Genomic DNA, 14,116 nt, shown 5'->3' on the forward strand with positions numbered 1-14,116 from the left:
CCTGTGCTGTTGTGGTCCAATAAGCTCTCTCGTGCAGAACAGAGAACCTCTGCTATTAACATGGCTTCACAAAGGCACATTCAAGGTGGTTTGTGCTGCAGCGTTTTCTCTGCCGGGTTAGTCATACACAACAGAAATCTTCACAGAGATCACGAATCTCCATAAAGAGTGTTACTGAATCCTTTCACTACACAGCACTGGAAGGCATGCTGATAGCATTATGGCTGCAATTTTAACAGTTTTCCATGGACTGGTGCAAACACTCCACCTAGTTAGGCTGGTCAGGAAGTGCTCATAGTTTGAACTGAATATTTCTCTTTAATGATCTGCTGGAATTTAGCTAACTTTTTTTCTCACTAGATTCAGCTTCTAGATAAGCTCCTACAACCAGAGGTTTGCAGAAGACCAAGTCAAGTGAGCAGCACTATTTCTGAGCAACATCTGTTACAAACCTGACTCAGAGCACCACAGATCTGAACTGGCAATGGGAAGGAGGAGCCACCTGGAACATTTGCGCTCCAGGTGACACTGAATGATGGAAGATGATCACCATTCTAGGGAGGCAAGGATGTCTCCCAACATCATTGTGTAATATTTGTACATATTCACAGTGGAAACAGAACATACTTCCATATCTAGAGCAGCGGCCCATCACATTTTGGGTTATATCCCCGACAAATTAATTATCTAACCTATAGCAACTTTGTCAGCAAATTATGGCAGTATTCTGTTAACACGTTATGAGCAGTGTTTCTGTCTGTGGGTTTTCTTTTGTTCTTAAAATACCTATAAACCTGGCTTTTGGCTTAAAAGATCAGAGCACCCTACATCAGAGTGCTGTGAATTGATGATGCTCACAGAGAATATTACCCTATGTTGAATACAGTTTGTATCCCCAGCACTGCAGATTTCTGATGGTCTAGGGAAAACAGGGGACGAATCATTCAAAGATTTATAATATAAGCATTATCCAAATAAATACCCTTCCCCCACTTTCAGAGTCTCTGGCCAAATACTGTGCCTCTGTTCCAGCTCCTCCTTACCGCCTCTCCCTGTTTCCGGATGGGCCCTGGCCCCAAGCCTTTATCTCCTCCAGCCCCTGGGCTGTTTGCAGAGAGCAGTTATAAAGAGGCTGACTGAGCAGAGAGTGGAGGAGAATTACAAGGTGCAGGAAAACAGCAGCACCGGACCAGACTGGGTGTCTGCTTCACTCACCACGACCTGCTCTGCACCATGGGGAAGAACAAGCTGCCCAGCAAACCAAACATCTTCCTCCTTCTTCTCTTCTTCCTTCCTGGAAATACCTCTCCCAACGCAGAACCGTAAGCTGCACAGGCGGAGGGGGGAGGGAGGTCTTAGTGCTCCCCTTTTCCTTCAGTTTTCTTCCTTCCTGTTTCCCAGTTCTTCCATTCCTGCCCTGAATCCCACTAATAACCAAGCCCTGTGTGTCCTGCACAGCACTGGCAGTGCTCCCCATTCCCACTCTGTAACCCCCTAGTTGTCCAGTCCTGGACCCCTCCCCACTGCCATCTCTGCCAGTGCCCCCCTTCGAGCCCTTCCTCCCTCCCTCCCCAATCTCTGTCAGTGCCCACAGTCCTGCCCTGCAGCTGCCTGATAGTCCAGACTTGGATCCTCACAACATCTTTGCCTAAGTATGTTTCTGCCTAAGAACCTCTCAGGACCTGGGGGTTTTGGGTCTGATGACAGATTCCAGACACTTTCCCTCCCTAGAGTATCCTTGTTTCAATCACTGAGTTACTTCTCCACATTCTCCTGTTGCTTTCAAGCTGGTTTGTTCCCCTTTCTCCTGCCAGTTTGTTTCCCTTGGCAGCATCAGATGTACTCGTTCTCAAAGAGGATCTGTGACCTAGATTCGCTTCCTCCGGCAGAGTCTGGCGCCAGCACCGTCCATTGGACATCCACGCCAGGGCTTTGCAGACCAACAGCACACACTCTGCTGATGGCCCCAAGGAGAGGGGCAGCCTGGGGTGGCACAGGCTGACTGGAATCTGGCATGCCCACCCCAGCCTCCCCTAGCAAAGAGTGTTGCTCTCAAGTCTCTAATCTGGGTGGGAGCAGTCTCCCTCTTCAGACTCCAGCTGCTGTCACACACTGTTCCTCTTGCTGTGCTGACAGAAGTGCAGCTCTCACACACACAGGTCTTGTAATGCTTGCTGCAGAGATTTCATGCCCAGAAGCACTGCCATAGTGCTAACAGGTATGGCAGAAGGTGCAGCATTACTGCTGCCACCCACTGTGTGGTCAGAGGTGAAGTGATGACTGGCTCAGCCTCTAGGACCTTTAAATCATAGTGTACTATCAGCTCCTCATTCATCTGCCCTGTTTGGATGCTTCCAGCGTAGATCAGCCAGCCAAGTCTGCCTTGGGGTCAAGCAGAGGTCTCTGGTCTCCCTACAGAAATCTGATGTAACTAAGTAATTAAGTAATCTTAATTCATCCTTGCTCAACATCAGGGGGAAAGGGAATAAAACCATCCTGTTAAGACCTTTGGGCAACATAGAATCATAGAACCTGGCCTGGGTTGAAAGGGACCTTAAAGATCATCTGGTCCCTGACGTGGACAGGGACACCTTTTGCTAGATGAGGTTGCTCAGAGCTCCATTCAACCTGGCCTTCAACACTTCAGGGATGGAGCATCCACAGCTTCTCTGAGAAACGTGTGTCAGTGCCTCACCACCCTCGGAGTAAAGAATTTTTTCCTAATGTCTAATCTAAACCTACTGTCTTTAAGTTTGAAACCATTCTCCCTTGTCCTGTCACCATGTGCCCTTGTAAATAGTCTCTCTCCATCTTTCTTGTGGGTTGATCTTTGTCCTGGATCTGAGCCCGATTTTGTGAGGGAAGAAGGAGGAAAGGATGAGGTGGGAGAGACAGGAGTGTTGTTGTGTTCCCCAGAAGGAAGATAGGAGCCCAGCAGGGAGGCAGTGGAGTCTGAGCTATGAATTGCTAGTTAGTATAAATGGTTTTAAGTGCTGCAGGGTAGATCAGGTGCTGTGTACAACACAGACGGGAAGCCATCCTTGAACTGAAGACAAAAATTAAACTTCCAGCTAAGACTTGCTTACTGTGCCCTGTGCAAGTAGTGATATCACTTCTTTGGGCAGCAGCAGTTGCTATTTCAGATGTGGCTGGCTGCACGGGAGACACAAGGTTCGGACTACATATTAGAAAAAAACTCATTCACAGAGTGCAGCACTGGAACATAGATGGTAGAAACTCCATCTATGGAGTCCTTTGCAACAGTGCTGTTCCAGGAGAGAAGTTGGTCTCGAGACATCCAGAGGTCCTTTGCAAACAAAACTTTTGTCGTTCTGTAAGATATTGAGCAAGATATGTTTTCTTTTGCTTTTTTTTCTTCCATTGCTTTTCTTTCTCCGTGTCGTTCTGGAAGAATGCAACAGAAGGTATTGTTCTCCTATTCTGTAAGCTGTTTTACAATGCAGTGTACATACTTGGGAATACACTGAATATGGTCGGAAATGTGAGGTTATAATGACACTTGAATTGGCAAGTATGGATTTGGGCTGATGGAGCTGATGAAAATCACTGCCTTCTTTGATTAGGTGCTTGTTCTAGTAAGTAGCTGAGGGTCAATACACAGACAGACATGATTCCACCTTAAGCTACAGTATTACCTTCTCTGTATAGACAAACTCATAATTTTTGCCTCAACCACTTTCCCCAGGGTCTCCTATTCCTCCTTTGATGCATGCTTCTGTCAGAGCCACTGCCTCTCTCGTCAGAACAGCTTGTTGCATGCAGGGAAGATGCTGAGGTCTCTTTAGGCAGCTTTTTTTGTCTGGAATGTCTACACGTGGATTTTGTGACCCAAGTTACTTAAAGCCCTCCTAGTACTTTAATTAATCTAGCTCTTTTCACCAACACATCCCAAAACACCTAAAGAGAGGTCTATAAACAGCATATTTTATATCTTTGTTTCAAAGGCAGGGAAACCAGTCTAAGGGGAAGTTCTGCAAGTTGGCCAAAATTTCAGAAGAACAGTGAACAGGAAGAGAAATGAGGCCAAATTCCCAACAAACTAGGTCACGCTGTCCCTTCGGTCGACTGGATGTTATTGTCAGATTGCCAGTGCCACTGACAGGGGACAGGGAAAATGAGTTTAGGGGAAACAGGCATGGGGTGAAGCTGTGGTGAGAAGGCTGTGGAAGAAGGGAAACACTGGAGAATGCAGAGAGTCACAAGTAGTAAGTCACTCCTTGGGTGGCTGGAGTTCCCTCCTTTCATTGCTTCTGAAGCAGCACGGGCTGAGCAAAGTTGCTGCCAGGCTCCTCACCACACTTCATCCTATTGCCTGGTGGTGAAGGAAATTGAAGTACTGCCTGGGTTTCACTGCCTCCACAGTAGCTTTAGGATTTCCCAAAAAGCCCAGAGCCCAGGCAATAACGTAGCTCTGGATGGACAAAGCTGTATTTGTCCTCTACTCCTTTCTGAACACTTTCATACAGTCCTTTTGTTACTCATTACTGAATGGGAATTTTCCAAGAGTGATCAACGGTGCTCAAGTCTGCGTAGTAATAGCCCACTTAGTGATATTATTTTCCATTTATGAACAGTTCATTTGCCATTTTTGCTACTCAGTTCTACCATATAACAACACTTTTTCACAAACACATAAGTCAATTTTAGGTATTTTCTTACCCTGGACAATTATCAGAAAATTTTACTTCCCAGATCATTTAGAAGTGTACTGAAGAACAAGGATCCCAACACAAATTCCAGAGATTTTCATTGGTTCCTACCCTTTCTGTCCTATCTTTTAACCAATTAATCCGGGTCAGAATTAATAATTCTGATTTATTAGTAAAATGATCCCTTTTATTGAATGACAGATGAGTTTAAGGGTCTTTTGTGAGGGACCTTTGTCAAAAGCTCTTTGAAGGCACAAGTACACTTGAGTTGCAATAAAACACTACACTCTGAAATCCTTTGTGTGCTCATCTTAATAAGGTCCCAAACTGCTCACATCTTTGCTCAGCATGTGAAAGATTTGGAAACCTGGATAGGCAAAGACTGGAGCAGCCAGACAACTGGGTGGGGTTTTTCAACTGTTTTTAGCTAGTGCCTTTGAGTCTCAATAGGAGATTGTAGGATATACAAAATTCAATTAACAGCCTGGAACCTTTCAAACCTTCCTTTCTCCCTGCTGTGAAGCCAAACAAAACATCCTTTGTAAAGCACTCTCTATTAGCATAGAAATTGTTCCTTCTACTGCAAGCATTTTCCGGCTTTTAGGCTAATTAGTTAGGCCGTTTAATATGTATAAACCCAAAATAAAATGAATGCTCATGTTATATGCACTGCAGTTCACAGGGATAGTAATGGATTAGACATGCTGATTTGTTAATTTCCTTTCACTTAATACTGTTCCATTAAAACTGTTTCACATTTCTGATCTTTCTTGCTTCCCTCTCTTCCTAGGCAGTATATGGTGCTACTGCCCTTTGTGATACACACGGATTCTCCTGAGAAAGTCTGTGTTCAGCTGAGCCACCTCAATGAGTCTGTGACTCTGAGTGCCACACTTGAGCATCAAGGGGAGAACAGGAGCTTGATTGATGATGTGGTGTCAGAGAAAGATGTGTTCACCTGCATCCCTTTCTCTGTGAGTATCTCATCCTTGTGGGATGATCTCTTGTGTTTATTGACGTGATGTAGTAGATCCAAACAGTCCAGAAATGAAAAGTAAGACACACTGCAATCAGCCTTCTAAGCTAAGACAAACAAAAAATTTAGTTCGATGTGGATATCTAACTGTGGTAGCCTTATGAGGAATAATTTTCCACCATTATCAAATTCTGTGTCCCACATGATGCTTCTGTGCATGCAGGACTTAGAGAAGTCTTTTGGAACTTCGACAGACAGAATGTATCCCATTTTTGTTTGATCTATATAAGCCTCAGAGGAAAAGTATTGAGGTGGAATCAAAACTGTAGAAACTGGGGAATGGTTAAAGATACTGAGATTCATGAGGTCATTTGTCTCCTTCTGGAGCTTATTCACAAATTTTTACTGCAGGACAGAGGTTGCTGAGTAATGTAAGCAACAGGTTTCACCCCCTAATTAATGAATCTGGGTTAATTTTTGTTTTGATAAATCACCGATACAATAGAGTAAGATCAGATTCAATATTTCTCAAAAAAAGTGCATAAATGAAGGAAGAGAATAATGTTTTTCTCTTGTTTCATGCATTGAGTCTTTTTTGTCCCTTTAGGGAACTTTCTGACCCAGATAATACTCCGTCCTTCAAAGGCTTAGGGCAATGGGGTGAATCTGTAAAACAGTTTTCCTCTTCATTTTCCTTAGCTACCAAAATCCAATAGCACATCAGTGGCATTTCTCACTGTGATGGTGAAGGGGGACACCCTGCAGTTCAAGAGCCGCAAGTCAGTGCTGGTCAAGAATTCTGAGAGCTTGGTCTTCATCCAGACAGACAAACCCATCTACAAGCCTGGACAAACAGGTACAGGGAATTGGGTTGGTGTTGACTATGACAGCAGAAAATCTCAAGGACTTAATTCCCCAGAGACACTATACTTTAAAAGTTTGGGGTAGTTAAAACTCTCAGTAAATCTTATATCTGTCAGCTGAGATCTAGGGCATGTGGTACCTTCATCATTCCTATTTTTCATCCTCCAGGCACAGCATCTCAGCCAGATGTAGACATAGGCTCAGATTCATTCTACTTAACTGGTGGCACAAAACTGGGATGACTTCAAAGCATAGTCTCCCTTGGCTGCACCTGAATCAACAAAGCAGGACAGGCACTCCCTAGGGACAATTCAATTCAGCCAAGACCTAATTATCCTTCTAAATTTATCTGCCCCTCACCATCTGAAAAAGAAAGAACCTGAAGTAATTGCTTCCATTACTGAAAGATCTCAATTCAGAGACTGTTGATCCATGGAATGAATTTGAGTTATAAGTTATTGAAACACTGACATTTCCTGGTAATGGCTAAAAATTTAACAGTGGAATTTCCTTCTTTTCCGTTACACCCTTCAGTTATGTTTCGGATCGTCTCTCTGGACAAAGACTTCTACCCACTGAATGAGAAGGTAGAGTCATAATTACTTGTTGTTAACCAGGAGTTTTGATTCCCAATTAACACCATTATTGTCATCATCCAGACCCACTGAAGACAGCCTTTAAAGCATATGATACTCTCTCACACCATCCTTCCCTCATTTCGTATTCTGTCCTGGGACACACTCCACCTGTCTCTATTGGCTGAAAAACATGTCCCCTTTTTCAAAAGCGTACAGATGTTTAAAGCCAGATTTGCAAAAGCCTGTATGTGGCTAAGCATCTGGGCAGGGATCTCATTACTGAAAATGTGGGTAGGACAAGTTTCCATTGGAAGTGACAGATCTGCAGTTGTTTCTGGCAGTGGGTGCAACCACAAGCTTAGAAACAGAGAGCAGAATGACAAGAACTTTGTTCTAAGGAACTGGTCAGGGGTGTAAGTCCACCCTTTTAGCTTATTTGACAATCAGTTCCTCATGCAGACAAGTTCTTTGAAAACTCTTACTTCATCATGTTTTCATACTGTGGTAAGATGAAAAGTCAGGGCCCTAAAATATTATAGAAAATATTCTCTTAACCATCAAGAACCAAGGAAAAAGAGCAAGTACAAAAAGGGAAGAACCCAAAGGACTTCTTAGAAGATTGTTCTTCTGTCCTTCAGTTCAAATCTGGAAATTACTTCCATCCACATGTAACTAAGATGTCTAATACTGATTTTTCTTTGCTCTTGCCCCACAGTTTCCATTTGTCTACGTTCAGGTAAGTGGATAACCATGTTATTATTTCAGAATAATGTGCAGGCACAGAGGTACTTGTCTCCAGCAGTGTTTTCAGGCTGAGGTGCAAAGGAAAACATAGGATTTATAAACTTTTTCCTTTGGGTACAAGAAGGCTGAGTAGCTGGACATCAAAAGAAGTTCCAACAATGGTTCTTTGATTGCAAAATGTGCTGTAGGAACAAAATAGTTAATCAATGCAAGCCATGCTGTGAACAGAATTACACTTGCCTGGAGGTCGTATCAGAACGGCTTATTCCTCCTTCCAATCAGAACTAAGATTTTCTATTTGCCAAGTGTGGTTGAAATTGGAGAACTGTGTTAAGTAAGTTAAGGACCAAAGGAAAGAGTGGCAGGAGTAAGGTAACAGCCTAAAAGTCAGCACTGCTAAAGAAATAAATATCCATCAATCCAGACCCTTAATGTCACTAATTTATCTTAGTCAACCACCAAGGCAGAAGTTAGAATGAGCCTACTATTTCTGAACTGTTATCATGACCTGTTGCTTATGTCATTTAGAACTAAAAAAAAAAAAAACACCAAAAACCCTTTCTGAGGAAAAACACACTGGCTTTCAGGCCTTCCCTATAGATACATCACGGCAACAAGATCACAAGCTCAGCTGTAAACATTTTCTTGAGTTCCTCTTCCAAGGAAGCCCAGTGGTGTCATTCACATTAAGGGGTGAGCTTTTTAGCCGGGTTGAAATGTGATAATGAAGAGGATTTGGTCAGAGCACTGGCTGTTCTGTCCTCCCAGAGTGCTTCTTGGGAAGACAGGCCCCGCTTCTGCCCCCTGACTGGTGACCTCCAGTTGGGAGATGCCATTCACATCCTGGTTTTCCCTGAGCACTGAGATAAAATCTCAGTGAAGTAAATGCACGTAGTCACATACCTTGAGTCACATACCTATCTAGAGTAAATGAACTTTTGGTGACAGACGAGGTACAAAGCAAAGAGCAGGCAGAAAATGAAAGACTGTAAACATTAACTATACTACTGAGCAGCCTGGAAAGGGGCATCAAAATACGTAGCTCCACTGTGCCAATTCAGTGACTTCTACAAGAAATTTGGGGCTGAGTGAATTATTATTGATAGTTCATAATGAACATTACACAGCTGTAATAGTGGTGAGACTTCAGCTCCAGCATTAGGAGCAGGGAGATACAAGAAAAGAGAGCTCCATATGTGGGGTACATTTCCCTCTGTTCATGTAGCTTTGGACTCTTACACATGTACATTTCTCAGTCCCATAGATATATCAGGCATCTGATTCCTCATCAGACTGTGTACTGGTACTTCAACAGTCTTCATTCCAGGCAGGGAAAAAACCAACCCTTTTTGCAGGCTGTATAGCCAGTTAAGGAAGCTGAAACTTCCTTCCTAGGAGGGAACGTCTAGATCTCCCCTTCTCTGTGTTCCACTTCTGATATCAATTTCTTTATCTTGCTACCTTGCCAGTCTGTCTTTCCTAGATTTCAGGCCCCATCATTCGTAAGCATGCATGTAGAGCTGAGGAGGAGACAACACAGGACCATCAGGGTTAAAAAGCTTTCTTGTGTGCTAGTTATGCAGAATTGACAGGTAAGTGCTTACAGATCCTCACAGATTATTGAATAATTACAGACAGGCCTATCCCAGCAAGGACATATAAATTGGGCACTGCACTGCTCTGTCCCCAGGAGTCTCCTGTCTTGTGATGTTTTTACTCTCACCTGTAGGATCCCCAGAGGAACCGTGTGTACCAGTGGCAAGGGGTGGAACTAGAAACAGGCCTTATACAGCTCTCCTTCCCCCTCACATCAGACCCCATCCAGGGCTCCTACAAAATAGTTGTGCAGAAGAGCTTCTCATCCCCTGTGGAACATTTCTTCAGTGTGGAGGAATATGGTAAGGAGAGGAGGTATGGGCTGCAAGTGGGGTTGACAGCAATGCCTTTTACTGTGACCTCTCAATTTGGAATTTCCTGGGAACAGCATGTAGAAAAGAGGGACTGAATATACAGGCAATGGGATTCATAGGGGCTGAGCCAGAAGGTATTGAGTATCAGAAGTGGCTGGCTTATTTGGTTCAAAGTCAGGCATGGTGAATAATTTGACCACAAACAAAGTTATAGGCTTCAACGTACCATGGTGACAGATGGTCTGTTCCTCCTCCCGCAAAGATCATTCTGAATACCCCACAAGATCAAAGAAGTATGCCCCTTTTCTAGCCTTACACTAGGCTAATTTTTCTTTTATTTGTTCTTGAGTCGTTTCTGTGAATCTTTCCTATTGCTATTTCTCTTACAGTCTTTTGAGGAAATGTGCTCTGGGGTTGAAACATTGAGCCTTGCCTCCCATTTTAGAGACAAATTTATGTCTAAACTGTATAACCCAAGGTTATTTTCCACTTCCTGGGTCTGGATGTGTACCCACCCTGCTGTTATTTCCTTGCAGTGTGAAAAACACCTCAGGTTCACCACCTGGAAGCAGGCCATTACATGCTTCAGTCCAGTCCTGGGCATGAGTAGTTGGAGGCTTAGGGTTGTAGGATGCAATATGGGAAGAGGGATGTAATTTAATACTCAGGAGCAAAATATGTCTTTTACTTGTACCCCTTTATATTGAGCTTTATTGCTGCCTCTTCCCCTTGAAAATATAGCCCTGAGAGTCTGTGGCTAGATTCATTAGAACTCCCTGGGCATGCAGGACAGTATCCCATGGTACATATTAGTGAACCTAAGAGCAGCTTCGGACCTCCTGAACAGTAAGAATCAACCAAGAGAATCAATGATTCAAGACATTTCAATGTGTTAAATTACAAAGGTGGTGAATGTGCTGCTCCAAGTCCTAGTTGCAAATTATGAATTGTGAACACAACACACAGGACCAATGTGTCCTTCTCAATGGACATACATAAGGGATCTACACAGCTGTCTGGTGCCAGTGGGATCACTTAAGCATGTGCTGTAAATAAGAGAAGGTAAGGACTACAAACTTCCTTAATTCCCTTTGAACCCAAAAAATGGTGAAGGCTGAGAAAACCTAGGGAAGGGGTAGGAGATCCCTGCTAAAGAGCACGAAGAGGTTCCTATTAAGATGACCCTGGCTCTCTGTTTGGGTTGCTGTATAGTACACAGCTGTCATTCACTCATCTCATATCAGACTTTCTGTCTCTCATTTAGTGCTGCCCAAGTTTGAGGTCCTGGTGAAGCTGCCCAGGATGATCACGATTAAGGACGACGAGCTTCCAGTGTCTGTCTGTGGTCTGTGAGTTACAGAGCTCCAGTAAATCTCTCTTGCTTATCCTTCACTCCTCCTTTCTACCAAGGACCAAAAGAAGAACTGGTGAAGGCTTTTTATACTTTTCCCAGGCATCCATTGCAAGCTTATTTCACTCTGTCAATCCTGAGCTTGCTACTTGGTCTGAGCAGTCAAAGTGAAGGGTCTTCTCTGTGTTCCTTTAAAGATGATGTCAAACTGGTCCACAGCTCTTACTTCCCAGTTCATTGTATATTTTCTCTTTCTGTCCTTTCATTTCTTCAATTAGAGCTTCTCTGCCAATCCTGAACCCTCAAATACTCAGAGATATCAGATCAGACATAATTTACGCTGGTGATGCAAACCCAGTGTTCTCATTTTTAACTCATAAATTGCTCCTTCTGAGCTCCTGGTTGCCTTTCCATTTCTTCACTGAATCCTCAGCAGTTTATAATACAAGAATATTCCTGGCTGAAATAATTTTCTAAAGTCAATCTTTTTCTGCAAAGACCTCCCCCCTAGAACAGAATGTATGTTTCTTCCATGTATAATGGCAGAATCTTACTATGGAAATGATGTAAATATAATCACTAGAATCATTAAAATATCAGATTAGTCAGCCTTTAAGAAGAAGTATTAGGAAATTGTCCACAGAGGTCTCTAAGGAGATGCATTTGAGTGTGACTGTAACTGATTGTCTCTTCATCTGATACATTAACACGTTATTATTATAGGTACACCTATGGGAAACCTGTTCCTGGTTTGGTGAATGTCCAAGTGTGCCGTAAATTTTCCCATTCTGCTTCAAGTTGTTACGGAAAAGAGGCAGAATCTGTGTGTGAAGAATTCACTAGACAGGTGAGTCCCAAGACTAACATGTAGTATTTTTTCTTATGGTTAATGGGCAATGTTATCTTAAGTGAGGCCAAATCTGTGACTGTTGGGAGATAGTAGAACATCAGAGATGGCACTCTGTCCAGGGAAAAGCAGAGAATCTCAGAGGAAGGCAGGCTTCAGAGAGGGGTCGTTAAACTGGAAACAGAATTGATGATGAAAACTCTACAACTGGAATCCTGACCCCACTGAGACTAGTGACAAATCTGCAGTTATCAGCCATGAGGTCCCTGCTATGGTTCCAAAAACCAAGAAAATAATCTGTGAAAGAGTTTTGTGACTGTGAGAGGGAGTGTCAGGGAGTGAGGAGCAAAGATGAGGACAAAACAAGAAAGCAGTATAGAGAATAAGGAACAAAGAAGATGAGGTAATATTGTACATGGGTCAAATACATGAGAAATGGCAACAAGGAAAGCAGTGAAGACAATGGAAGAAACAGGAAGAAAAACAGAACTAAGGTAGGAGGAAGTTAACAGGGAACAGTGTGTACCTTAGAGAACTGTGTGTCAGGTACCTCCCAGAACAGAGAAAACATACAGATGAAACGCTAGGAAACAGGCTGAACACAAGTTCTGGTCTTGGAGACATAAGTCTGGGATTTCATGGACAGAATTTAGGCATGTTGGGTTTGGGGTCTCTATTTCAGTCCTTCATGGCACCAACTTTGTTCACAGTATTTCAATTTTCTCTCCAATGCCTTGCTTAGTCAGATGCTCGTGGGTGTGTGTCTGGTCTAGTGAGGACCAAGCTATTTCAACTCCAGCGTAGGGGATATGAGATGAGCATTGAGGTACAAGGCAAGATCACAGAAGATGGCACAGGTATGTATCACATGGATATGGCAAAATGGTGGCAGGCCCTAACAGGAGGCCTGGCAAAGACAAGAAAGATGGACCAACATGACTAAAAATTCATTAATAATCCCTCTTTACTGGGCTCTGTCTCAGGAATAGAAATGACTGGAACAGGCTCCTGTGGTATCACACCCATCATGAGCAAAATCAGCTTTGACCTGCTGGACTCTCAGTACAGACCAGGGATTCCACTCTTCGGGAGGGTAAGGAACTTCTGAGACCATGGACAACAAATGGCATAGCAAACACACAAGAGTGTAATCCCATTAGATGGAGGAGCAGTGAGTGCAGGTTACATGGCCCACCTTCCTCTGCCTTTGCACAGGCAGATGAATTATTGATAGTTGGGGCACTCTAAGAGGCACATGACCCTGACACTCCAGGCAGTCAGCCCAGTACAGAAGAGAAGGCCCATTGTTCTGACAGGGAGCAACAAGCTTGGACTATTCCTCAAAGGAATGTTATCCAGGTGCAAAGGGTGACCACAAGACAGGTAGGCATAGTGATCTCATCAACAAGAGCACAGTCCCAACTACTCAGCCAAACTGAGCAGAGCAGGAGTGGTGACAATAACAGGTTCCACCAACAGTCTAGTGACCACTCGACAATGTGAGATGATGAGTCAGGACTGAGACCAGTCAAGAAAGTCCACTTAACCAAATGGGAACAGCAGGAGAAAGAGCTACGTGTAGGTCTACCGGGACAAGGCACAAGCCAGAACATAGAGTTCCTGAACCAAGAGGTAGATGATAAGTAGTGGAGTCCCAAATGAGGCTGGCCAGGGGAATTAAAACTACTGAGGAACTTAGGATCCTGATAGATCATTTCCATGGGCCAATCAGCCTGTTTTACTGAGAATTTTCTCAGTTGTTCCCTCAACTCAGGACTTGCCTCACACATTTCCACATTCTTTTCTTTTGTTCTTCTCTGTCAAGAAACATCCTGCCTGGAAAGAAGGAAAAAGACAAGTGGCTTTACTACTTGGGTATTATTTTCTGTTGCTAGTCTAAAACCTGAAGTTTGTTATTGCTTTGTTAGGTGAAGCTGGTCGATGGCACTGATGCTCCAATTGCCAATGAAACCATCACAGTTTCTGTGGATGGAGACAGATACAAAGGGAATTACACTACAGATGAGCAGGGACAATCCTCGTTTTCCATAGACACTACCACCTTCACACAAGCCTCCTTGGAAATCCGAGTGAGTGGCACAGACAGGGGTAAGCCTCTGTCTTTCTCATCAACAGGGAAATATCTATCCGTGGGTTGTCAGTCTTTCTGCCAGCT

At 43.6% G+C, this 14,116-nt stretch overlaps 1 protein-coding gene across 3 annotated transcripts in view; it reads left to right on the forward strand.

The window, feature by feature from the left end:
- Positions 1-1,096: 1,096 nt before the first annotated feature.
- Positions 1,097-14,116, forward strand: part of A2M (alpha-2-macroglobulin) — a 36,290-nt gene continuing 23,270 nt past the window's right edge. For all 3 annotated transcript variants that reach the window (XM_017830115.1, XM_017830116.1, XM_017830117.1), the window contains exons 1-11: positions 1,097-1,322; positions 5,461-5,644; positions 6,346-6,502; positions 7,045-7,097; positions 7,804-7,824; positions 9,562-9,730; positions 11,007-11,091; positions 11,817-11,940; positions 12,683-12,797; positions 12,924-13,033; positions 13,869-14,030. In XM_017830115.1, the coding sequence (XP_017685604.1) occupies positions 1,234-1,322; positions 5,461-5,644; positions 6,346-6,502; positions 7,045-7,097; positions 7,804-7,824; positions 9,562-9,730; positions 11,007-11,091; positions 11,817-11,940; positions 12,683-12,797; positions 12,924-13,033; positions 13,869-14,030 (1,269 nt within the window). In that variant the 5' untranslated portion in view covers positions 1,097-1,233. The remainder of the gene's footprint in view (positions 1,323-5,460; positions 5,645-6,345; positions 6,503-7,044; positions 7,098-7,803; positions 7,825-9,561; positions 9,731-11,006; positions 11,092-11,816; positions 11,941-12,682; positions 12,798-12,923; positions 13,034-13,868; positions 14,031-14,116) is intronic.

The sequence above is a fragment of the Lepidothrix coronata genome, unplaced genomic scaffold, assembly GCF_001604755.1.
Source record: "Lepidothrix coronata isolate B3197 unplaced genomic scaffold, Lepidothrix_coronata-1.0 Scaffold174, whole genome shotgun sequence".
NCBI classification, from domain to species: domain Eukaryota; kingdom Metazoa; phylum Chordata; class Aves; order Passeriformes; family Pipridae; genus Lepidothrix; species Lepidothrix coronata.